This window comes from Hyla sarda, chromosome 10 (assembly GCF_029499605.1).
Source record: "Hyla sarda isolate aHylSar1 chromosome 10, aHylSar1.hap1, whole genome shotgun sequence".
NCBI lineage: Eukaryota > Metazoa > Chordata > Amphibia > Anura > Hylidae > Hyla > Hyla sarda.
Genome location: NC_079198.1, coordinates 132,451,585 through 132,478,665, shown reverse-complemented (window position 1 = coordinate 132,478,665; position 27,081 = coordinate 132,451,585). Strand labels below are relative to the sequence as shown.

The 27,081-nt window shown below is 47.3% G+C and overlaps 1 protein-coding gene across 1 annotated transcript in view; it reads left to right on the top strand.

Annotated features, from left to right (window-relative positions):
• The window catches only part of LOC130294534 (indolethylamine N-methyltransferase-like), a 32,703-nt gene extending 24,375 nt beyond the window's left edge, over window positions 1-8,328 (top strand). The window contains exon 3 of the mRNA XM_056544470.1: window positions 7,908-8,328. Within this exon, the coding sequence (XP_056400445.1) occupies window positions 7,908-8,328 (421 nt within the window). The remainder of the gene's footprint in view (window positions 1-7,907) is intronic.
• The last annotated feature ends 18,753 nt before the right edge of the window (window positions 8,329-27,081 follow it).

Below are 27,081 nucleotides of genomic sequence, written 5' to 3'. Positions count from 1 at the left end.
AGTCTCAGCAGAAGAGGCTCGGGCAGGTTCCTCAAAGACACTTCGAATTTCCGAGAAGAAGGAGTGTACAGAGGCAGTGACGGGGTCATTGCGGTCCCAGAGCGGTGTGGCCCATGACAGAGCTTTTCCAGACAGAAGGCTGACTACGAAAGCCACCTTAGACCTTTCAGTAGGAAACTGGTCCGACATCATCTCCAAGTGCAGGGAACATTGTGAAAGAAAGCCACGGCAAAATTTAGAGTCCTCATCAAATTTATCCGGCAAGGATAGTCGTAGGCCTGAGGCGGCCACTCGCTGCCGAGGAGGTGCAGGAGCTGGCGGAGGAGATGATTGCTGAAGCTGTGGTAGTAGCTGCTGTAGCATCACGGTCAGTTGAGACAGCTCGTGGCCTTGTTGCGCTATCTGTTGTGAGTGCTTGGCGACCACCGTGGTGAGGTCAGCGACATCTGGCAGAGGTACTTCAGCGGGATCCATGGCCGGATCTACTGTCACGATGCCGGCTGGCAGGAGGTGGATCCTCTGTGCCAGAGAGGGATTGGCGTGGACCGTGCTAGTGGACCGGTTCTAAGTCACTACTGATATTCACCAGAGCCCGCCGCAAAGCGGGATGGTCTTGCTGCGGCGGTAGTGACCAGGTCGTATCCACTAGCAACGGCTCAACCTCTCTGACTGCTGAAGATAGGCGCGGTACAAGGGAGTAGACAGAAGCAAGGTCGGACGTAGCAGAAGGTCGGGGCAGGCAGCAAGGATCGTAGTCAGGGGCAACGGCAGGAGGTCTGGAACACAGGCTAGGAACACACAAGGGAACGCTTTCACTGGCACAATGGCAACAAGATCCGGCGAGGGAGTGCAGGGGAAGTGAGGTATACATAGGGAGTGCACAGGTGAACACACTGATTAGAACCACTGCGCCAATCAGCGGCGCAGTGGCCCTTTAAATCGCAGAGACCCGGCGCGCGCGCGCCCTAGGGAGCGGGGCCGCGCGCGCCGGGACAGGACCGACGGAGAGCGAGTCAGGTACGGGAGCCGGGGTGCGCATCGCGAGCGGGCGCCACCCGCATCGCGAATCGCATCCCGGCTGGAGGCGGTATCGCAGCGCACCCGGTCAGTGGATCCGACCGGGGCGCTGCGGGAGCGAGAGTGTAGCGAGCGCTCCGGGGAGGAGCGGGAACCCGGAGCGCTCGGCATAACAATGACATAGTCTGGAGTTGGTGGCAGCATGAGGAGACCATATAGTGGCTGAATGACACAGCATGGAGTTGGTGGCAGAAAGAGGATATCATATAGTGGCTGAATGACACAGCGTGGAGGTGGCAGCAGATTGAGGAGACCATATAGTGGCTGAATGACAAAGCGTGGAGGTGGCAGCAGATTGAGGAGACCATATAGTGGCTCAATGATACAGCCTGGAGGTGGCGGCAGCATGAGGAGACCATATAGTGGCTGAATGAGCCTGTAGTTGATGGCAGCATGAAGAGACCATTTAGTGTCAGAATGACACAGCCTAGAGGTAGCGGCAGCATGAGGAGATCATACAGAGGTTGAATGACACAGCCTGGAGTTGGAGGCAGCATGAGGACACCATATAGTGGCTGAATGACACAGCTTGTAGTTGGTGGTAGCATGAGGAGACCAGATAGTGGCTGAATGATACAGCCTGTAGTTGGCGGCAGCATGAGGAGACCATCTAGTGGCTGAATGACACAGCGTGGAGGTGGCGGCAGCATGAAGAGACCATATAGTGGCTGAATGACACAGCCTGGAGTTGGCGGCAGCATGAGGAGACCATATAGTGGCTGAATGAGCCTGTAGTTGGTGGCAGCAAGAGGAGACCATATAGTGGCTGAATGACACAGCTTGGAGGTGGCAGCAGCATGAGGAAACCATATAGTGAATGAATGACAGTGTAAAGGTGGCGGCAACATGAGGAGACCATAAAGTGGCTGAATGACACAGCGTGGAGGTGGCAGCAGCATGAGGAATCCATATAGTGAATGATTGACAGTGTGGAGTAGTGTTGCTCGCGAATATCGCATATTCACGAATTCGCGAATATTCGCGAATATAGCACTATATATTCGTAATTACGAATATTCGTGTGTTTTTTTTTGCAGTACACATCACAGTTATCATCCCTCTCTGCTTCCAGCTTGTGTGGTGTAAAGAAGGCTCTAATACTACTGTGTGAGACTGGCGTGCATATGCAAATTTTCGCATATGCGAATTTTCGCTTTTGCTAATTTTTGTATATGCTAATTTTTGCATATGCTAATTTTCGCATACGCGAATTTTCCCATATGCGAAAATAAAGCGTGAATATTATGAATATGCAAATTTAGCGAATATATGACAAATATTCCTCCATATATTTGCGAAATATCGCAAATTCGAATATGGCCTATGCCGCTCAACACTAGTGTGGAGGTGATGGCAGCATGAGGAGACCATATAGTGGCTGAATGACAAAGCCTGAAGGTGGCGGCAGCATGAGGAGACCATACAGAGGCTGAATGACACAGCCTGGAGTTGGCGGCAGCATGAGGAGACCATACAGTGGCTGAATAACACAGCTTTTAGTTGGTGGCCGCATGAGGAGACCAGATAGTGGCTGAATGACATAGCCTGGAGTTGGTGGCAGCATGAAGAGGCCATATAGTGGCTGAATGACACAGCGTGGAGGTGGCGGCAGCATGAAGAGACCATCTAGTGGCTGAATGACACAGCCTGGAGTTGCCGTCAGTCAGCATGAAGAGATCCTATAGTGGCTGAATGAAACAGGCTGTAGTTGGTCGCAGCATGAAGAGACCATATAGTGGCTGAATGACACAGCCTGTAGTTGGTGGCAGCATGAGGAGACCAGATAGTGGCTGAATGATACAGCCTGTAGTTAGCGGCAGCATAAGGAGACCATATAGTAGCTGAATGACAAAGCGAGGAGGTGGCGGCAGCATGAAGAGATCATATAGTCACTGAATGACACAGCCTGGAGTTGGCAGCAGCATGAGGAGACCATATAGTGGCTGAATGAGCCTGTAGTTGGTGGCAGCATGAGGAGACCATATAGTGGCTGAACGACACAGCATGGAGGTGGCAGCAGCATGAGGAAACCATATAGTGAATGAATGAATGAATGACAGTGTGGAGGTGGCAGCAACATGAGGAGACCATATAGTGGCTGAATGACACAGCCTGCAGGTGGCGGCAGCATGAGGAGACCATGTAGAGGCTGAATGACACAGTCTGGAGTTGGCGGCAGCAAGAGGAGATCATATAGTGGCTGAATGACACAGCTTTTAGTTGGTGACAGCATGAGGAGACCATACAGAGGCTGAATGACACAGCCTGGAGTTGGCGGCAGCATAAGGAGACCATATAGTGGCTGAATGACACAGCTTTTAATTGGTGACCGCATGAGGAGACCATATAGTGGCTAAATGACACAGCGTGGAGTTGGTGGCAGCATGAAGAGACCATGTAGTGGCTGAATGACACAGCCTGTAGTTGGCGGCAGCATGAGGAGACCATATAGTGGCTGAATGACACAGCGTGGAGGTGGCGGTAGCATGAAGAGATCATCTAGTGGCTGAATGACACAGCCTGGAGTTGGTGGCAGCATGAGGAGACCATATAGTGGCTTAATGGCACAGCTTTTAGTTGGTGGCCGCATGAGGAGACCATATAGTGGCTGAATGACACAGCGTGGAGTTGGCGTCAGCATGAGGAGACCATATAGTGGCTGAATAACACAGCTTGTAGTTTGTGGCAGCATGAAGAGACCATATAGTGATTTTAACAGGAACTAAATGGTACACCACTTAGATGTACGTATGTGGTATGCACTTATGAGGGGAGTTCAAGGCTTCCAGTACGCCGCTTAAAACAGTATTTGTCTACAACAACAGCAGGTGTGTACTTTTGGCTTAGTACAGGTACTACTACTCCCATCATGAAATAGTGTGTTCCATGCTGGGAGTAGTAGTACTACCTAAAAAATGTATAATAAAAAGTGAAAAACATACACACACTACATTTTACTGGGCCCCCCTTCATACTATTATGTTGCTCCGTTTAAACCCGTTCGACCCATTATAAACTTCCGTTACAAAAACCTTAAAATTGGGTGTTAAACGGCCGTTACAAAATCCAATTAAAGTCTATAGGATTTTTTGATCATCCGTTATGACCCATTATAGCCCGTACTGAATAACGGATGTTATTTGCAAATACAGGGTGGGCCATTCATATGGATACACCTTAATAAAATGGGAATGGTTGGTGATATTAACTTCCTGTTTGTGGCACATTAGTATATGTGAGGGGGGAAACTTTTCCAGATGGGTGGTGACAATGGCGGCCATTTTGAAGTCGGCCATTTTGAATCCAACTTTTGTTTTTTCAATAGGAAGAGGGTCATGTGACACATCAAACTTATTGGGAATTTCATAAGAAAAACAATGATGTGCTTGGTTTTAACATACCTTTATTCTTTCATGAGTTATTTACAAGTTTCTGACGACTTATAAAATGTGTTCAATGTGCTGCCCATTGTGTTGGATTGTCAATGCAACCCTCTTCTCCCACTCTTCACACACTGATAGCAACACCGCAGGAGAAATGCTAGCACAGGCTTCCAGTATCCGTATACACTGCTATATACTACTATATACACCGCAGGAGAAATGCTAGCACAGGCTTCCAGTATCCGTAGTTTCAGGTGCTGCACATCTTGTATCTTCACAGCATGGACAATTGCCTTCAGATGACCCCAAAGATAAAAGTCTAAGGGGGTCAGATCAGGAGACCTTGGGGGCCATTCAACTGGCCCACAACGACCAATCCACTTTCCAGGAAACTATTCATCTAGGAGTGCTCGGACCTGACACCCATTATGTGGTGGTGCACCATCTTGCTGGAAAAACTCAGGGAACGTGCCAGCTTCAGTGCATAAAGAGGAAACCCCATCATCATGTAGCAAGTTTGCATATCCAGTGGCCTTGAGGTTTCCAATGATGAAGAATGGCCCCACTATCTTTGTACCCCATATACCACATCATACCTTCAATTTTTGTGTTCCAACAGTCTTGGAGGGATCTATCCAATGTGGGTTAGTGTCAGACCAATAGCGGTGGTTTTGTTTGTTAACTTCACCATTCACATAAAAGTTTCCTCATCACTGAACAAAACTCTTCTGAGTAAACTGAGGGTCCTGTTCCAATTTTTGTTTTGCCCATTCTGCAAATTCAGTGCACCGATCTGGGTCATCCTCGTTGAGATGCTGCAGTAGCTGGAGTTTGTAAGGGTGCCATTTGTGAGTAGCTAATATCCGCCAAAGGGATGTTTGACTAATGCCACTCTCCAGTGACATGCGGCAAGTGCTACGCTGTGGGCTCTTGCTGAATGAAGCTAGAACAGCCACTGATGTTTCTTCATTAGTGACAGATTTCATGTGTCGACATTTTGGCAAATCCAACACTGAACCAGTTTCACGAAACTTAGCAAGCAGTTTGCTAACTGTAGCATGGTAGATGGGTGGTCTCGTAGGGTGTCTTGAATTGAAATCTGCTGCAATGACCCGGTTACTGCGTTCACCAGACATCAACACAATTTCTATCCGTTCCTCGGCTACTTTAGTGTTTGTATTACAACACCCATCATGGAACAGACTCTGTTCCATAATGGGGTTTGTAGTACAGGGGCTGAGGGATTGATCGCACCTGGTCCCGCTTCTGAGACCCAATGTGATTAGAAGTTATTAAACAGGGGGAGGGCGGCATGCTGCGCTCCCCTGTGATGTACGATGTATTTTACTTTCATTTTTAAATTTCATGCCCGGAGCCCTGAATGACTGGGACGAGGGAGCGGGGTTTTTGAACTTCAGTGTGCCTAATTACAGTATAATCATATTCCCCCCATGCCAGGGACATGCCATTCCATTCCATGCTGCTCATCTCCGTATCTGACAGAGGAGCAGCGGCGAATGGAGGGACCTGTCGCCCCTGTTCGCTACATTTCCTGCCATTTGGTACCTGATCTGTACGCCCAATGCACTGCCTCATTCATTCCCCACCGCCGCCCGACATGTTCCCGCTGCACCCCTGCTCCAAGTGCAATCAGAGAGCATATCGGGTACATGTCAGTCTATTCCCCACTGCTCATCTCCATCGGTACGGATGGGGGCCTCAAGCTGTTAAAAAACTCCCAGCATGCCTGGACAGTCAGTGGCTGTCTGGGAATACTGGGAGTTGTTTTTTTGCAACAGCGGAATACTTCGTTTTGGAAACACTGCCGTATGAGACATTATTTCTTTTTATTGGGGAGGTGGGAGGGTTAACTGTGTAAGGGTGTTTATGTAGTGTTTTACTCTTTATTTAGTGTAATGTAGTTTTTTTTTGTGTACATTCACACAGGCAGGGGTTTACAGAGAGTTTCCCGCTGGGAGTTCGAGCTGCGGCAGTTCAAGGGAAACTCACTGTAAACTCCTGCTCTAGTGAATGTACCCGATTGACCTGGAATCGTCGAAAATCGACAATCTCAATTGACCGAAGCTTTTGTGGTTATCTCAGGATACCCCCCACGGGTTTGCATGGGATGCCTGCTAAATGATTTCAGCAGGCATCCCATTCCGTTCACCGCCAGGTTACCAGTGGTGAATAGACACGCAGTGGGTACTCCGGTGGAAAACAGATTTGTAAATGACTTCTATTAAAAAATCTTTACCCTTACTTTTTAGCAGCTTTATGCTACAGTGGAAGTTCTTTTGTTTTTTTATTCATTTTTTGTCTTGTCCACAGTGCTCTCTGCTGACACCTCTGTCCGTGTCAGGAACTGTCCAGAGCAGCATAGGTTTACTATGGAGATTTTCTCCTGCTCTGGACAGTTCCTGATATGGGCATCAGGTGTCAGCAGAGAGCACTGTGGACAAGACAAAAAATGAATCTGTTTAACTTTCTGGCACCAGTTGATTTAAAAGAAAATGTTTCCACCGGGGTACCTCTTTTAAGTCCCAGGATACAAGGGCGTACCTGTACGCCTCTGTCCTGGTGGGATTAAAAGAAAACTGTCATGCTGTTCACCCACACTAAACCCAATACATCGGGTTATAGTGCAGGTGAACAGGAGACCGATGCAGGGTCTCTGACTTATATATATATATATATACCTTCTGTCGGGCGCCTGCTTCCTCGGAAGATCCTCATCCATCTTTGCTGAATTGCACACTGGAGGCAGGCCCGTCGGCTGGATTTGAATATTCATGGTCGCTGGTCACGTGAGCTCTCAGCAGGCACAAGCGCTCACTTGACCAGCGACCATGAATATTCAAATTCAGCCGGCGGGCCCACCTCTAGCTCACAATTCAGAGAAGATAGATAAGGATCTTCAGAGGGATCAGGTGCCGGTCTGCAGGTATGTATAGTCAGAGACCCCGCATCAGTCTCCTGTTAAGCCGCACTATAACACAATGTATTGGATGAACAGGATGACTGTATTTCCATTAAGTTGTATAGCTTTTTGACACTTGATTGTAACACGTACCTGTCTGGGCTACAGCACCGCCTCCTTCCTTTGTGTAGTCCATGGTGTCTCTTTTCATCTTGATGATTGTCATGCACTTCGCTGTGCCGTTTGTCACTCTATTTCCCCTTATCAGGAGGTGGGAGCGCTGGGCCAATAAGGTGTGGTGCCAGTGCTCACACCTTCCTTTGGCAGAAAATTTAAACTAGTCAGCTGTTCAGTTCTATAAGATTTATACTTAGTATACCAAAGTTACATAGTGTGGTTGAAAAAAGACAAATGTCCATCCTGTTCAACAGCCTTCAAGTTTTAATAAAAGTTTTCCAATATCAACTACAAAGCTTTTTGTTCTGCTATAACTGATGTAGCCTGTCTGTTTTTTAAATCTCTTTTAGTGACCAGTTACAGGACAAAGAAGGAAAAGTGAGATTGTCCGTTCAACATGTGATGAAATGTGACTTTGAGAAGGAAAATATGACGGATCCGATAATCTTACCACCAGCAGATTGTATCATTAGCGGTTGGCTCCTAGATAAGATCAGCAAAGACCAAGATGACTACAGGAGATATCTCAGGAAGTTCTCAGGGTTACTAAAACCTGGAGGACACCTGATAATAATTGGAGCTTTAGATACAACATATTTCATAGTCGGGAAGGAGAAGTTCCATTTTCTCACATATGATGAGGATTTTGTCAGGAAAGCTCTAGTTGGAGAAGGATTTGTTATTGATTACTCTAATATTAAGAAGAGAACGGTTGTGAGTGACCTTGCTGACTATAAGGCCATGATATTCATTGCAGCTCACAAGAAGTAGATATTGAATATACACACAATATAAAATCACATGAAAAATACAGCCATAACATGGTAAAAAATGGCTATATTTTTCATGTAATATTTTACTCTATAAATGTCTTCAAAATAGGAGGCATCAGTGCACACTGTTGTAATTCCAACATAATTTTACGATGTGTGAACTCAGACTTAGACTCTGCTTAGATTGTATTCAAGCCTAAGATTTCCCAATATTTACTGCAGAATAAATCCTCTGATATATATGAATAAAAAAGCTCTAATCTTTATATAATATATAATGTAAAATGAATCAGTGCAGCATTATGGAGATATTTAGACTAAGAAGAAGAAATGGTTCAAGGCTCCATATTTACTGCTCCTTATACTTCTGAATATACACGGCTTACACATAATGATAGGCAGACATGTACTAAGAAGCACAATAGGTTTTGCTATGATTGAATATGAATTTTACTACAAATTAACGTAACTTCGGCCATGCACCTACATGTATAAGATGTGGAGAGCTGATTAGTTCAGAGTGTGGGTAAAAGGGAGGAGAGGGGGTGGAGTATCCCTGGGCGAGCCTAAGCAACTACGTCAGCGCTAGGAGTAAGGCGTTTTTTATATTTCAGCCATGGAGTCCATAACTTCACAAACCTGTCATGGGAATATGAGTGCCAGCTAGACATCTCCTCCATGCGACATATCTGACTCACCCTCTCTAGCCATTGAGCTTTTGTAGGGGGAGTCTTTTGTTTCCATAACAAAGGGATTAGAGTCTTGGCCACTGCTAGCATGTGGGTAGGTAGGGAGTTATGGATGGCCTGAGTGAGGGAGTGGGGAGTGCCAGAGCCACTACAGCCACAGAAAGGGAAATTGAACTTTTGCAAACGGAATTAATTGTGGCCTCCACATCTCTCCAAAAAGGTTGCACAACTGAGCAGGACCACCAGATATGCTCAAACGTGCCCACTCCCTCGCAACAACGCCAGCACATCTTATCCCGGGACAGCCCAAATCTGAATAAGGCCTCTGGTGTTTTGTACCACATAGTAAGCAACTTCTAGTGATTTTCTTGCAATTTTACGCAGCGGGAGAAACCATGCGAGTTTCATAGCACATAGTCTCTAACTTCGTCAGTCAAGTTTAGATTTAGCTCTTTTTCCCAAGAGTTTAGATATAATGGGCGTAATGCGCAGGTATCTTGAATCAGATGGTTGTAAAGGAGTGACAGCTTGAGTTTACTCTTAGTACCATGGATGTATAGTCAGTCTAGCCATGAGAGGGACTTGGCAACAGAAAATTGTTACTGGAAAGCTATACATTGTTGTCTGACAGTATAAGCGTGTAGTGTAGCAGAGGAGTGGGACGGGATCAGAGATGTGAGTGAATCCATATCAGGTATAGTATCATTTGGAAGGAAGGTGGCCAAGTCGACCGATGACAGTAATGACCACAGAGGGTTAGAGCTAGCCCCTAATGTACTTAGTGCCTGCGGTATAAGTGAGGCAGGTGCTATTGGCGAAACAGAAGTCTGTGTAAAACCAGACTTAGCACATCGCACCAGTAAAGGGCCCTTGAATAAAGGGTTATGAAGGGACGAAACAGCTATCCTTTGTGGTGCCCAGATAAGACTTACAGCATTATTGCCTAACAGCCTAGTTTCTAAACCTTGGTCTCTAAGCAAGCTTCTACCCGCAGCTATCTCTATCCACCTTCTCAAGTGAATCGCCTTATAGTAGTGTTCCACGTCTGGTAGACCCAGACCCCCCTTCATTTTCTTACGGATCAGAACTGAGTGTGCCAATCTTGGTTTCCCCGTCCTCCACAGAAAATGTGAGAAAAGGCGTCATATTTTATGTAGATAAGATAGCGGTAGATGAATAGGGACCATGGATAGAGTGTATAAGAATACGGGCATGACATATGTTTGCAGTAGATTCTTGTGTCCCATCCATGATAGGTAGGGGATATCATATGTGCGTAGTAATTCCGTTAGTTTGTTTAGGAGAGGTGTAAAGTTAGTATTAAACAAGAGTGATAATGATTTTGTGAGCTTAATCCCTAGATACTTCATCGAAGCCGAGGGCCACTGATAAGGGGCAATGGACTTAACCACATCCGCGAGTTGTGTTGGTAAGGTTATATTTAGTATTTCAGACTTGAAGTAGTTAACTTTAAAGTTTGACGCTGCGCCAAAAGCAGACAGAACCCGGAGCACCCCTGGCACAGACCTGCGAGGGTTCGTAAGCAGTAACAACACATCATCAGCAAAAGCTGAAACTAAATGCTCCTTGGAGCCTATGGCCAGGCCAGTGATCTCCGGGTCCCCTGTAAGACTCTGGAGGAGCATTTAGACTGTAAGGATAAATAAAGATGGCGAGAGAGGGCAGCCCTGTCTAGTTCCATTTTTTTTTTTTGGAAGGCCGGCGACAGGGTGCCATTTATTCAACTCGGGCGTACGGAGTGGTCTAAAGGGATAGGATGGCGTTCACAAATTGCGAGGGAAAGCCAAATTTTATCAAAGTATGTTCTAAAAAATCCCATGTGACCCTATCAAATGCCTTCTCGGCATCAGTGCAGAGAAGAAGCATAGGGGTACGGGAGTCCTGTGTGTATTGAATGGCGTGTAAAACTCTAATCACATTATGTCTCCCCTCCCTACCTTTCACAAAACCAATCTGGTCCGGGTGGATACGTTTTGGTAAAATTTTGCCAATTCTAATGGCCATCAGCTTCGCCCAGATTTTTACATCAAGGTTAAGTAGAGATATAGGTCTGTAATTGGCACAGAGCGATGGGTCCTTCCCCTCTTTAGGTATGACCGTAATGTGCGCCTCCAGTGATTGTCTGGGAAAGCGATCACCCTTTAGAAGGGCGTTACAGTTATCTGCAAAGCGCAGAGCAAGAATATCTATGAATTTCCTATAATAAAGGATTGTGAGTCCATCCAGACCAGGACTTTTACCTGGGGGGAATGAGGAAATGGTCTCTCTAATTTCTTGTGTGGTTATAGGTTGAAGTAAAGAGTCAGCTTCTGAAGGAGTGAGCGTAGGGACATCTATTCGGTCCAGAAAGGCCGAAATTTGTGGTAATCTGATATGTGTGGGCTCAAAAGTGGGCGACAAGTTGTAGAGGGAGGAGTAATAATCAGTGAAGGTTCTAGCTATGTCCTTGGTGGAAGAGTAAGATTTTCCTTCAGAGGTATTAATGGTGTGAATAAACAACCTTTCCCTCTGCTTCTTAAGCATTGTGGTCATCAATTTACCTCCCTTATCTCCATGGGCATATACCTTGTGTTTAAAGAACTGTAGGGACTTTGCTCGCTTTACATTAAGTAGATCCTTCAGACTATCTCTAAGGGAGTTCAGATCATCATATACTTCCAGTGCAGCAGATTGTTTATGTTGTCTTTCTAGGTTAGAGATTTGTTGAAGTGGCGTGTCTATCTCTCCAGATCTCTCCCTCTTGACTCTACTGCCCAGTGAAATAAGTAGACCTCTGATATATGCCTTGTGAGCTACCCATATGAATGGTAAGGACAAGTCTGGCGTTACATTTAATTCGAAGTATTCTTGTAAGCGAGACTGTAGATCCGTCACATGGGTCGCAGAGTCAAGAAGGGTCTTATTTAGTCTCCATGTTAAATCCCTCCTGGGCAAAGTGGGGAAAGCAATAGTCGCGTCCACAGGCGAGTGATGGGACAGTGTAGTCATGCCTATATTCGCTGAATGTAAACAAGTGATGAGGCTGGAATGTATCATTATGTAGTCTAGTCTTTGATGTGACCTAAGCGGGGCTGAGAAAAAGGCGTAATCAAAGCCTGAAGAATGGAGAAATCTCCAGGCATCCACCAGGCCCAGCTCTTGTAATTTACGCTGTAAGCGATTGAGAGCTGAGAAAGAATGTACAGAGCGGCGCCCTGAGGAATCCCGGAGAGGGTCCAGAGTGAGATTGAGGTCACCTCCAACTACGATAGGTCCCTTAGCGAACAATCTCAGCTCCTCCAGTATATTTACTGTCCAATTGATCTGGCCCGTGTTAGGAGCGTAGAGACTAGCAAAGGTGTATGTGGTGTTGCCAAGCTTACCTCTCAGGAAGAGGGCCCTGCCATCACTAGAAGCATACCTGTCCAAGGGGGTGAAAGGGATGTCCTTGTGAATAGCTATAGATACTCCACAAGAGGCAGAGGATGCACCTGGGCTATGAGACCAAAAAGAAAAAAACATTAGTAGGGAGTTTGAGTATTTTACCTTCCTTGAAGTGCGTTTCTTGGAGAAAATAATAGATATCTGATCTTTCTTAAGTAGCGAGAGGACATGGCTACGCTTATTAGGGGAGTTAAAACCTTTAACGTTATATGTACATAACTTTAATGTGACCATACTACGGAATAATGGCAGAAGTAAGTACTAACCATCTATTAATAGATTGCACCCAGTAAAGTTGTAAGGGGGAATAGGGCAGGGCGGGGAGCAATGGTAGGCAAGGGTCTGGCCGGGCTATTATGGAGCAGGAAATCTCCATGATGGAATGTCTGCAAGTTTTACCCATCATAACAGACAACAACTCGTTTGATCTATAACCAATAACAAAAACATTAAGTAAAGAAATATGCATTACAAGTGCGGGCAATGACAGATCAGAACTATCAAGCACATCTAGTAGACTTACAACTTTAGTATACATTAGTTAGCCAGCAGTAGGTAAGAGGGGGTGTAATAAGGTTAATAGTGGACATGTTATGGCCTTAGGGCCAAGAAAGAGGACAGTCATCAAGGAGAATACAAGAAGGAGAAGGAAAGCAGGGGGAAGTAGGACAGACGGAAGAGGGAGGAGAAGATCGATTATGAAGAAAGAGAATGGTAAACCAGGGTTAGCAATTATCTCTAGACACTCGCTGAGAATAGGTGTCTCAGCCTAAGGCACCATTTGTGCGAGAAGGTGTGTCACGATTCGGCTGGCAGGAGGTGGATCCTCTGTGCCAGAGAGGGATTGGCGTGGACCGTGCTAGTGGACCGGTTCTAAGTTACTACTGGTTTTCACCAGAGCCCGCCGCAAAGCGGGATGGTCTTGCAGCGGCGGTAGTAACCAGGTCGTATCCACTAGCAACGGCTCAACCTCTCTGACTGCTGAAGATAGGCGCGGTACAAGGGAGTAGACAAGAGCAAGGTCGGACGTAGCAGAAGGTCGGGGCAGGCAGCAAGGATCGTAGTCAGGGGCAACGGCAGGAGGTCTGGAACACAGGCTAGGAACACACAAGCGAACGCTTTCACTGGCACGATGGCAACAAGATCCGGCGAGGGAGTGCAGGGGAAGTGAGGTATACATAGGGAGTGCACAGGTGAATACACTAATTAGACCAACTGCGCCAATCAGCGGCGCAGTGGCCCTTTAAATCGCAGAGACCCGGCGCGCGCGCGCCCTAGGGAGCGGGGCTGCGCGCGCCGGGACAGGACCGACGGAGAGCGAGTCAGGTACGGGAGCCGGGGTGCGCATCGCGAGCGGGCGCCACCCGCATCGCGAATCGCATCCCGGCTGGGGGCGGTATCGCAGCGCACCCGGTCAGTAGATCTGACCGGGGCGCTGCAGTAGCGAGGATGTTGCGAGCGCTCCGGGGAGGAGCGGGGACCCGGAGCGCTCGGCGTAACAGTACCCCCCCCCTTGGGTCTCCCCCTCTTCTTGGAGCCTGAGAACCTGAGGACCAGACTTTTGTCTAGGATGTTGTCCTCAGGTTCCCAGGATCTCTCTTCAGGTCCACAGCCCTCCCAATCAACCAAAAAGAATTTTTTCCCTCTGACCGTCTTGGAGGCCAGTATCTCCTTCACGGAGAAGATGTCAGAAGAACCGGAAACAGGAGTGGGAGAAACAAGTTTGGGAGAGAAACGGTTGATGATGAGTGGTTTAAGGAGAGAGACATGAAAGGCATTGGGAATACGAAGAGAAGGAGGAAGAAGAAGTTTGTAAGAGACAGGATTAATTTGGCACAAGACTTTGAAAGGACCAAGATAGCGTGGTCCCAGTTTGTAACTGGGGACACGAAAGCGGACATATTTAGCGGAGAGCCATACCTTGTCTCCGGGAGCAAAAATGGGGGGAGCTCTTCTTTTCTTATCGGCAAACTTTTTCATGCGAGATGAAGCCTGTAAAAGAGAATTTTGGGTCTCTTTCCATATGGTGGAAAGATCACGAGTCACTTCATCCACAGCGGGCAAACCAGAGGGCAAGGGAATAGGGAGGGGGGGAAGAGGGTGACGGCCGTACACCACGAAAAATGGGGATTTAGCAGAAGATTCAGAGACTCTGAAGTTGTACGAGAATTCGGCCCATGGTAGAAGATCTGCCCAGTCATCCTGGCGGGAGGAAACAAAATGCCGTAAATAGTCACCCAGGACCTGGTTAATTCTTTCTACTTGCCCATTGGATTGAGGATGATAAGCAGAAGAGAAATTTAATTTAATCTTGAGTTGTTTACAGAGAGCCCTCCAGAATTTTGACACGAATTGGACGCCATTATCCGAGAGGATCTGCGTGGGCAAACCGTGAAGACGAAAAATGTGTACAAAAAATTGTTTTGCCAACTGAGGCGCTGAAGGAAGACCAGGAAGAGGAATAAAATGTGCCATCTTGGAAAATCGATCAACGACCACCCAAAAAACAGTGTTGCCACGGGATGGGGGTAGGTCTGTAATAAAGTCCATACCAATCAGAGACCAAGGCTGTTCGGGGACAGGCAGAGGATGAAGGAGACCAGCAGGCTTCTGGCGAGGAGTCTTATCCCGGGCACAGACAGTACAGGCCCGCACAAAATCAACAACATCCGTCTCCAGAGTCGGCCACCAATAGAAACGAGAGATGAGTTGCAAGGACTTTTTGATGCCCGCATGGCCTGCGAGGTGGGAGGAGTGACCCCATTTAAGAATCCCGAGACGTTGGCGTGGAGAAACGAAGGTCTTCCCTGGAGGAGTTTGCCTGATGGAGGCTGGAGAAGTGGAGATCAGACAGTCAGGAGGAATGATGTGTTGCGGAGAGACCTCTATTTCCGAGGCATCCGAGGAACGAGAGAGAGCATCGGCCCTAATGTTCTTGTCGGCAGGGCGAAAATGAATTTCAAAGTTAAAACGGGCAAAGAACAACGACCACCTGGCCTGGCGAGGATTCAGCCGTTGGGCAGACTGGAGATAGGAGAGATTCTTGTGATCGGTGTAAATGATAACTGGAAATTTTGATCCCTCCAGCAGATGCCTCCATTCCTCAAGTGCCAATTTAATGGCCAGTAGTTCTCGATCCCCGATGGAGTAGTTCCTCTCCGCCGGAGAGAAGGTCCTAGAAAAAAAACCACAAGTAACAGCATGCCCGGAAGAATTTTTTTGTAGAAGGACCGCTCCAGCTCCCACTGAGGAGGCATCAACCTCCAATAGGAAGGGTTTAGATGGGTCAGGTCTGGAGAGCACGGGAGCAGAAGAAAAGGCAGACTTGAGATGTTTAAATGCGTCTTCCGCTTGGGGAGACCAGGACTTAGGATTGGCATTCTTCTTGGTTAAAGCCACGATAGGAGCCACAATAGTGGAAAAATGTGGAATAAATTGTCTGTAATAATTGGCGAACCCCAAAAAACGTTGGATAGCACGGAGTCCGGAGGGGCGTGGCCAATCTAAGACGGCAGAGAGTTTATCTGGGTCCATTTGTAGTCCCTGGCCAGAGACCAAGTATCCTAGGAAAGGAAGAGATTGACATTCAAACAGACATTTCTCCATTTTGGCATAAAGTTGATTGTCTCGAAGTCTCTGAAGAACCATGCGGACATGCTGGCGATGTTCTTCTAAGTTGGCAGAAAAAATCAGAATATCGTCCAGATACACAACAACACAGGAATATAAGAGATCACGAAAAATTTAATTAACAAAGTCTTGGAAGACGGCAGGGGCGTTGCACAGGCCAAAGGGCATGACCAGATACTCAAAGTGTCCATCTCTGGTGTTAAATGCAGTTTTCCATTCGTCCCCCTCCCTGATGCGGATGAGATTATAAGCACCTCTTAAGTCCAGTTTGGTAAAGATGTGGGCACCTTGAAGGCGATCAAAGAGTTCTGAGATAAGAGGTAGGGGGTAGTGGTTCTTTACCGTGATTTTATTAAGTCCGCGGTAATCAATGCAAGGACGTAGGGAGTCATCTTTTTTGGACACAAAGAAAAATCCAGCTCCGGCAGGAGAGGAGGATTTGCGGATAAACCCCTTTTTTAAATTTTCCTGGATGTATTCAGACATAGCAAGAGTCTCTGGGGCGGACAGAGGATAAATTCTGCCCCGGAGTGGAGTAGTGCCCGGGAGGAGGTCAATAGGACAGTCATAAGGCCTGTGAGGAGGTAAAGTCTCAGCTTGCTTTTTGCAAAATACGTCAGCATAGTCCATATAAGCCTTAGGGAGACCGGTTACAGGGGGAACCACAGGGTCACGGCAGGGAGTACTGGGAACCGGTTTAAGACAGTCCTTGAAACAAGAAGTACCCCAGCTCTTGATCTCTCCTGTGGACCAATCAAGGGTTGGGGAATGGCGTTGAAGCCACGGTAGTCCAAGGAGAATTTCGGAAGTGCAATTGGGGAGGACGAAAAACTCAATTTTTTCGTGATGAGGTCCGATGCACATTAGGAGGGGCTCCGTGCGGTAACGCACGGTACAGTCCAATCTTTCATTGTTAACACAATTGATGTAGAGGGGTCTGGCGAGACTGGTCACCGGGATGTTGAACCTGTTGATGAGAGAGACCAAAATAAAATTTCCTGAAGATCCGGAATCCAAGAAGGCCATAGTAGAGAAGGAGAAGGTAGAGGCAGATATCCGCACAGGCACAGTAAGGCGTGGAGAAGCAGAGTTGACATCAAGAACTGTCTCACTTTTGTGCGGAGTCAGCGTACGTCTTTCCAGGCGGGGAGGACGGATAGGACAATCCTTCAGGAAGTGTTCGGTACCGGCACAGTACAGGCAAAGATTCTCCATGCGGCGTCGTGTCCTCTCTTGAGGTGTCAAGCGAGACCGGTCAACTTGCATAGCCTCCACGGCGGGAGGCACAGGAACGGATTGCAGAGGACCAGAGGAGAGAGGAGCCGGGGAGAAAAAACGCCTCGTGCGAACAAAGTCCATATCCTGGCGGAGCTCCTGACGCCTTTCGGAAAAACGCATGTCAATGCGAGTGGCTAGATGAATGAGTTCATGCAGGTTAGCAGGAATTTCTCGTGCGGCCAGAACATCTTTAATGTTGCTGGATAGGCCTTTTTTAAAGGTCGCGCAGAGGGCCTCATTATTCCAGGATAATTCGGAAGCAAGAGTACGGAATTGGATGGCGTACTCGCCAACGGAAGAATTACCCTGGACCAGGTTCAGCAGGGCAGTCTCAGCAGAAGAGGCTCGGGCAGGTTCCTCAAAGACACTTCGAATTTCCGAGAAGAAGGAGTGTACAGAGGCAGTGACGGGGTCATTGCGGTCCCAGAGCGGTGTGGCCCATGACAGAGCTTTCCCAGACAGAAGGCTGACTACGAAAGCCACCTTAGACCTTTCAGTAGGAAACTGGTCCGACATCATCTCCAAGTGCAGGGAACATTGTGAAAGAAAGCCACGGCAAAACTTAGAGTCCCCATCAAATTTATCCGGCAAGGATAGTCGTAGGCCGGAAGCGGCCACTCGCTGCGGAGGAGGTGCAGGAGCTGGCGGAGGAGATGATTGCTGAAGCTGTGGTAGTAGCTGCTGTAGCATCACGGTCAGTTGAGACAGCTGGTGGCCTTGTTGCGCTATCTGTTGCGACTGCTGGGCGACCACCGTGGTGAGGTCGGCGATAACTGGCAGTGGAACTTCAGCGGGATCCATGGCCGGATCTACTGTCACGATTCGGCTGGCAGGAGGTGGATCCTCTGTGCCAGAGAGGGATTGGCGTGGACCGTGCTAGTGGACCGGTTCTAAGTTACTACTGGTTTTCACCAGAGCCCGCCGCAAAGCGGGATGGTCTTGCAGCGGCGGTAGTAACCAGGTCGTATCCACTAGCAACGGCTCAACCTCTCTGACTGCTGAAGATAGGCGCGGTACAAGGGAGTAGACAAGAGCAAGGTCGGACATAGCAGAAGGTCGGGGCAGGCAGCAAGGATCGTAGTCAGGGGCAACGGCAGGAGGTCTGGAACACAGGCTAGGAACACACAAGGGAACGCTTTCACTGGCACGATGGCAACAAGATCCGGCGAGGGAGTGCAGGGGAAGTGAGGTATACATAGGGAGTGCACAGGTGAACACACTAATTAGACCAACTGCGCCAATCAGCGGCGCAGTGGCCCTTTAAATCGCAGAGACCCGGCGCGCGCGCGCCCTAGGGAGCGGGGCCGCGCGCGCCGGGACAGGACCGACGGAGAGCGAGTCAGGTACGGGAGCCGGGGTGCGCATCGCGAGCGGGCGCCACCCGCATCGCGAATCGCATCCCGGCTGGGGGCGGTATCGCAGCGCACCCGGTCAGTAGATCTGACCGGGGCGCTGCAGTAGCGAGGATGTTGCGAGCGCTCCGGGGAGGAGCGGGGACCCGGAGCGCTCGGCGTAACAAGGTGTAGTACTTATAAGATGAGATAGCTCAACACTACATTCATGAAGAGTCTTCAGGCGGAGTCCATATCTATACGTTTTGGTGTCATCTTATGGGTCTTTTTCTTCTTTTGCGACTTTTGAGGTCCAACCCCCTCCCACGGAGTAGGGGGAGTTATAATTGGCAGGTCGGTGAGATCAGTAACAGCAGACCAGTCCGGGATGTCCATATTTGTTTGGCCCAAAGCTTCCAGAGCAGGCGTCAGTTCTTGTCTGACTCTGATCGTGAACTTCTTGCCTTCCACAGCAAATGAGATCCCAAAGGGGAAGAGCCACCTGTATAGAATGTTCTTTGAACGTAGATGGGTTGTAAGTGGGCGTAGCATTCCTCTTTTAGATATAGTTATTCTAGCAAGGGGGGGATGGATGCTGGCATAATGGGGGATATACTCGAGAGTCCCAATGAAAAGGTGTGTTACTTCATGATAGTAATCTCTGTCAGTACAGCGATGGGGGGGGGGGGGGTAGAGCAAGTAGCTCACCAGCTATTGGCTGCTGGTACGCCTAGGGGGGGAGACAGCAGATTGGCAGAGGTGTGAATAACTTGCGTCTTTAGAATAAATGTTTTTAAGTTACTCAAGATGGGAGAGATGCAGTATTTCAGTTCGAGCATTAGATGGCAGCAAAGAATTGCTGTGAAGGTATAACAACTCTCAATATGGTAACTGGAGGATCACAATGCAAAAGTTCTGCACAATCTAAGGTGTGAGACAATTTAAAATCTAACACATTGCCCGCCCGCCCTCGCAGGCTGTATTAAGTAAATGCCCGGACCAAAAGGGGCAATCAAGGTGTCCAGATATTCCTGGGGTGGTAAAAGCGGCGCACCTCAGGAGCTCTTTACATGTGCGTCCTCCTCGGCTCGTGGCTAGCTCCGTCCCCGCAAACCTCCCTCTTTGCGCAGACTTCAGAGCAGATTCGATGGCCTGGGACGCAAACAATGACACCCTGTCAGAGCAAGACAATGTGATATTATACTGGATACCTGACAGATACTGTTACGCCTAGCGCTCCGGGTCCCCGCTCCTCCCCGGAGCGCTCACGGCGTCTCTCTCCCCGCAGCGCCCCGGTCAGTCCCGCTGACCGGGAGCGCTGCACTGTCTTGGCCGTCGGGGATGCGATTCGCACAGCGGGACGCGCCCGCTCGCGAATCGCATCCCAGGTCACTTACCCGTCCCGGTCCCCTGCTGTCATGTGCTGGCGCGCGCGGCTCCACTCTCTAGGGCGCGCGCGCGCCAGCTCTCTGCGACTTAAAGGGCCAGCGCACCAATGATTGGTGCCTGGCCCAATTAGCTTAATTGGCTCCCATCTGCTCCCTGCCTTTATCTGACCTCCTCCCATGCACTCCCTTGCCGGATCTTGTTGCCTTGTGCCAGTGAAAGCGTTTAGTGTGTCCAAAGCCTGTGTACCTGAACTTCTGCTACCCATCTTGACTACGAACCTTGCCGCCTGCCCCCGACCTTCTGCTACGTCTGACCTTGCCTCTGCCTAGTCCTTCTGTCCCACGCCTTCTCAGCAGTCAGCGAGGTAGAGCCGTTGCTAGTGGATACGACCTGGTTGCTACTGCCGCAGCAAGACCATCCCGCTTTGCGGCGGGCTCTGGTGAAAACCAGTAGCCTCTTAGAACCGGTCCACTAGCACGGTCCACGCCAATCCCTCGCTGACACAGAGGATCCACTACCTGGAAGCCGAATCGTGTCAGATACACTTTGATAGTATTATGCTAGATGCAAAGAAGAGTGGCAAAACCCGATGAATGCAAAGAGGAATAAAATGGTGAGTGAGACAACCTCTGGGACTTGAATGTAAAATATAGTGTAAGTAATAGAGGCTACGTGTTGGATGCTCACTGTGAGCTGTAGACGTGGAAAGACTCGGTGAACAACCCTGTGTCTGTATGCACACCTTAAAGTGCCAACAATGTGTATACAAATGACTACCTAATCGCCAACCTAAACCTGTGTGAGGTTATCACTATAACCAACCTGTGGATGTGTCCGGCAATGAAACCACTTATGCAGCAAACGTGACAATGAAATTCAACCAACATGTGATTACCATCATCGTCAACCTAAGCCGAGACAAACAAACCCAACCACCCAGAACGTGACGCCAACCTGAAGTCAGGTCAGGTTGTAACTGAACCGACCTGTAGACGTGACAGACCGAAATAAATGAAAGGTTAGACCAAATCTGTAACTAATAGTATGACCGTCAACCTGAACCAAAACAGGTTGTAACCATGATAGACCTATTAACAATGAATATATAAACTATCCCTGTGGCCTAACCCAACTGCTGAATAAACACAACGTATACAAAGACATTGTCGCCAACCTGAAGTCGTGTCAGGTTGCATCCGGACTGATCTGTAGACGTGACTGGTCTAACCGAATTAAAAGCTTCAACCAACATGTATGACTACTAGTATTGACGTAAACCTAAAGTCGAGACAGTTTGTAACCATGATTGACCTATAGACGTGTCAATTCACAATGGAAAAGTAAAGCTATATCCCTGTGCTAGCACAACAGCTGAATAACACAACATATATGATATCGCCAACCTGAAGATGTGTCAGGTTGTATCCGGGCTGACCTGTAAACGTGACTGGTCTAGCCGAATTTAAAGCTGAAACAAGTCATAACCATGCTAGACCTGTCGGCTTGGCAAGTAATGAACCAAACCCCAGCTATTCGTATGCACAACTCAATATTTACAAAAATGGTGACCCACCAAATTATCCGTGCACAGATCCGCCCAATGCCATAAAAACCTGCGCAGTCTCAAAAACATGGGTGTATGGTCTAAACACCATAATATAGCACAGCAAGACATCATGAAACGTGTGTGCCTAATAAACCTATGAATGTGTACCAAAAAGGAACAATCTAAATGTATGTCTAGCATGACTCCTTGACCCATATGCAGACCATGCCAGTATGAACGAGGGCCCGGCATGACCATCAAGGCCATATGTACCTCACTAACACCACGACCACATGCACAAACAACCCACGACCGTATACACAGACAAACTATATAGGCATATGTACAAAACTTTAAGTGCGTGCACCGAACAAACTGAACGTATGGCTAGAATAAACTGTATGAGCGAGCATATGCACTGAACAAACTATATGATCAGATGCACAGAGTAACTTTTCCACACATATACCCAGCACAACTATATAATTGCATAAAGCACTGATGTATGATACAACACATGAATTTATACAGACGATGTCTGTCCTACTGTACAATAACTAGAAAGCACTGATCTGAAGCAAATGTTTCCTTTTTTTATTTTTTATTTATTTATTTTTATTGCGGACATGGCAGATATAATGGGTATACACAGCCTATGTGTCGTGTTATTGTTGTTCTGAAGACGTGTCAGTACAACAACTATGCAATTTACCCCCCTGCAGACGTGGCAGGCATAATGGGTATGCACCGCCTATGTGTCGTGATATTGTTGTTCTGAAGGCGTGTCAATAACAACAATTATGCAATGTATCCTCCTGCAGATGTGGCAGGCATAATGGGTATACACCACCTATGTGTCGTGATATTGTTCTGAAAACGCATCAATAACAGCAACTACACCATGTATCTCCCTGTAGGCATGGCAGGTATAAAGGGTATATTGGTCGTGAGGCTGTAACTCTGAATACGTGTCAGAAAACTACTGAGTACCACCCCCTGCTGACATGGTGGGTATGATGCCCCGACCGCAACAGCTGTTTAACCCCTTAAGGGCAGTTTTGTTTTTTCAGTTTTTGCATTTTCGTTTTTTGCTCCTTGCCTTTAAAAAATCATAACTCTTTCAATTTTGCACCTAAAAATCCATATTATGGCTTATTTTTTGCGCCACCAATTCTACTTTGTAATGACATCAGTCATTGTGCCCAAAAATATACGGTGAAACGGAAAAAAAATCATTGTGAGACAAAATTGAAAAAAAAAACGCCATTTTGTAATTTTGGGGGCTTCCGTTTCTACGTAGTACATTTTTCAGTAAAAATGACACCTGATATTTATTCTGTAGGTCCATACGGTTAAAATTATACCCTACTTGTATAGGTTTGATTTTGTCGTACTTCTGGAAAAAATCATAACTTCATGCAGGAAAATTTATACGTTTAAAATTGTCATCTTCTGACCCCTATAACTTTTTTAATTTTTCCGTGTATGGGGCGGTATGAGGGCTCATTTTTTGCACCGTGATCTGAAGTTTTTAACGGTACCATTTTTGCAATGATAGGACTTATTAATTCATTTTTTCATTATATAAAAAGTGACCAAAAATGCACTATTTTGGACTTTGAAATTTTTTGGCGCGCACGCCATTGACCGTGCGGTTTAATTAACGATATATTTTTATAATTTGGACATTTCCGCACGCGGCGATACCATATATGTTTATTTTTATTTACACTGTGTTTTTTTTTTTTATGGGAAAAGGGGGGTGATTCAAACTTTTAATAGGGAAGGGGTTAAATGACGTTTATTCACTTTTTTTTCACTTTTTTTTGCAGTGTTATAGCTCCCATAGGGACCTATAACACTGCACACACTGATCTCTTATACTGATCATTGTTATCCCATAGGGACCTATAACACTGCACACACTGATCTTTATCATTGATCACTGGTTTCTCATAAGAAACCAGTGATCGATGATTCTGCCTCATGACTGCTCATGCCTGGATCTCAGGCACTGAGCAATCATTCGGCGATCGGACAGCGAGGAGGCAGGTAGGGGCCTTCCCGCTGTCCTGTAAGCTGTTCGGGATGCCGCAATTTCGACGCGGCTATCCTGAACAGTCCACTGAGCTAGCCGGCATGTTTTCGGTTTCACTTTAGATGCGGCGTTCAACTTTGAACGCCGCGTCTAAAGGGTTAATAGCGTGTGGCACAGCGAACACCCACTAAAAATACTACCATGGCAATAAACACTTATCCACAGTATCAAAGTAACAAGCCGATGTAACGTATAACACAAGCGTAAGAACGGTATACTGTAATTAATACCAGCATAAATAAATAACCAGCAAAAGTACAAACTGAATCTATGAGCATATGTATCTGTGTGTTATGTACAGTATAATTCCTACAAGCGTATGTATGACATGAAACCTACAAGCGTGTGTACAGTATAAATACTACCAGTGAGTGTACAGTATAAACCCTCTGAGCGTATGTACAGCACAAACCTGCGAGCGTGTATACCGCATAGACCCTAAGAGCGAGTATACAGCATAAATCCTACGAGCGAATATACTGTATGAATCCTACCAGCGTATGTACAATATGAATCCTGCAAGCATATGTACAATATGAATCCTACGAGCGTATGTACAATATGAATCCTACAAGCGTATGTACAATATGAATACTAGCAGCAAGTGTACCGTATGAACCCTCTGAGCGTATGTGGAATATAAATCCTACGAGCGCGTGTACAGTATAAATACTACCAGCGAGTGTACAGTGTAAACCCTCTGAGTGTATGTACAATATAAATCCTACGAGCGTTTATACTGTAAAAACCTATGAATGTGTGTTCAGTATAAACCCTACGGACGTGTGTACAGTGTTTATCCTGCGAGCATGAGGACAATATACACGTACCCTTAAGTGACCCATCAACTACCATGGACCAACCTTCCTGACAAAGTGTTTGTCACAGAGTATCGATCAAAAGCCTAAATGGGGACCGTAGCACCATACCTGTAAAGAGAACATATATGTCACAAAACTTTCATAACGTAGCCATGCATGCGCTGCATGTATGTGACAAAGCCCCTGCAATGTGTATGAGCGGAGCTGCCAGAGAGCGTGCCGGCATAATTAACACCTTACTATAATGTGCAGAGCGGAGCAGCCAGAGAGCGTGCTGGCATATAATTAACCCCTTACTGTAATGTGCAGACCGGAGCAGCCAGAAAGCATGCTGGCATATAATTAACCCCTTACTGTAATGTGCAGACCAGAGCGCCCAGAAAGCGTGCTGGCATATAATTAACCCCTACTGTAATATGCAGATCGGAACAGCCAGAGAGCGTGCTGGCATATAATTAACCCCTTACTGTAATGTGCAGAGCGGGGCAGTCAGAGAGCGTGCTGGCATCTAATTAACCCCTTACTGTAACGTGCAGAGCAGTCAGAGAGCGTGCTGGCATCTAATTAACCCCTTATTGTAATGTGCAGAGCGGAGCAGTCAGAGAGCGTGCTGGCATATAATTAACACCTACTGTAATATGCAGAGCGGAACAGCCAGAGAGCGTGCTGGCATATAATAAACCCCTTACTGTAATGTGCAGAGCGGAGCAGTCGACAGCGTGCTGGCATCTTATTAACCCCTTACTGTAATGTGCAGAGCAGTCAGAGAGAGTGCTGACATATAATTACCCCTTAAAGTAAAGTGCAGAGCTGAGCAGCCAGAGAACGTGTTGGCATATAATTAACCACTTATAGTAAAGTCCAGAGCTGAGCAGCCAGGGAACGTGTCGGCATATAATTAAACCCTTATAGTAAAATGCAGAGCTGAGCAGCCAGAGAACATGCCGGCATATAATTAACCCCTTATAGTAAAGTGCAGAGCTGAGCAGCCAGAGAACGTGTCAGCATATAATTAACCCCTTATAGTAAAGTGCAGAGCTGAGCAGCCAGAGAACGTGCCGGCATATAATTAACCCCTTATAGTAAAATGCAGAGCTGAGCAGCCAGAGAATGTGCCGGCATATAATTAACCCCTTAAAGGGGTACTCTGGTGCTTACACATCTTATCCCCTATCAACGCCACCAGCCCTGCGGTCGACCGTAATCAGACCCGGAGCGAACCCGCTCTGGGGACTGATTACAAACGGGGTGCCACATGCATGATCACGGGGGTCCCCAGCTACGGGACTCCCGCGATCAGGCATCTTATCCCCTATCCTTTGTATAGGGGATAAGATGTGTAAGCACCGGAGTACCCCTTTAATAATGTAAAGTGCAGAAGTGCAGAGCTGAGCAACAAGAGAACGTGCCGGCATGTGACTAATCCCCCCTCCACACCGTTGTGGACGAACCCGGTAACCGACACACACAATATACACTACATAACCATGACAGGCGCCGGGGGTATGATGATAGCCTACAAGCTCCCCCAATACAACAAGCAGGGGCAAGTACCCAGGCAGGAAACCCGAGGTGACAGCACCGACCCAGCTGTAGAAATACTGGTTCCGTACTGTCACGAAGGTTCGTGGGGGAGCGAGGACTTGTGCAGCCATCCCCAGACAACAGCAGCATGCCCCCGTCACGGGTCCCACTGCAGGTGGAGACTCGCTATGCACTGCCATGCCAGACCAGCCGGAAGAAGAGAACGGGCCACGTGGGACGCGTGTCCCCCTGTTACTGAAACCGGGACCGGGGCCTGGCCGAGGGTACACCCCCGGACTACGGCTTACCTCCAGAGAGGTGGTTGCGGAGAAACGCCGCCACCCATGCCAGCCCTGGCCACTTACCCATACCGCACCGCTGGAAACAGCTTCCGGTTAGCTGACTCGTGTGTCAGCTGACCTCTCATCACGTAACGAACTTAAATTACGTAATAAGGCTAATTCATTAGCCTGCATTTGTGGGAGGGGTGGGGATTCCCTATAAGAACCCGCGGCGTTACCTGTTCTTGACGCCGCGGGTTCTTATAGGGAATTCCCGCCCCTCCCACAAATGCAGGCTAATGAATTAGCCTTATTACGTAATAAAGGTAAACATATAAAACTGGACTGTCTGTGCTTTTCCTGAGGTGATTTGTGTTTTTTGTCTTCTCCTTAGAATAAGAATTATGATCTAGATTTATATGTCATAAATTTCTATTACACCACAAAGCAAACAAAATGTGAGAAACATTTTCCATGAATTTTCATTCGAGCTCAGATGCACTGACCTATTATAGATTTGTTTTGTACAGAGATATAATAGGCTTATTATAGAGATACAGAAGCTTTAGGGCCCTCGCACACTATGGAAATTCATATAGTTTTTCTATTAATGTACTACTTTAATAAGAAGTCAAACTTTATTGAATAAAACCAATTTTACATTGTCCTCTTCTGACCCCTATTACTTTTTTTATTTTTTCGTATATGGGACTGTGTGAG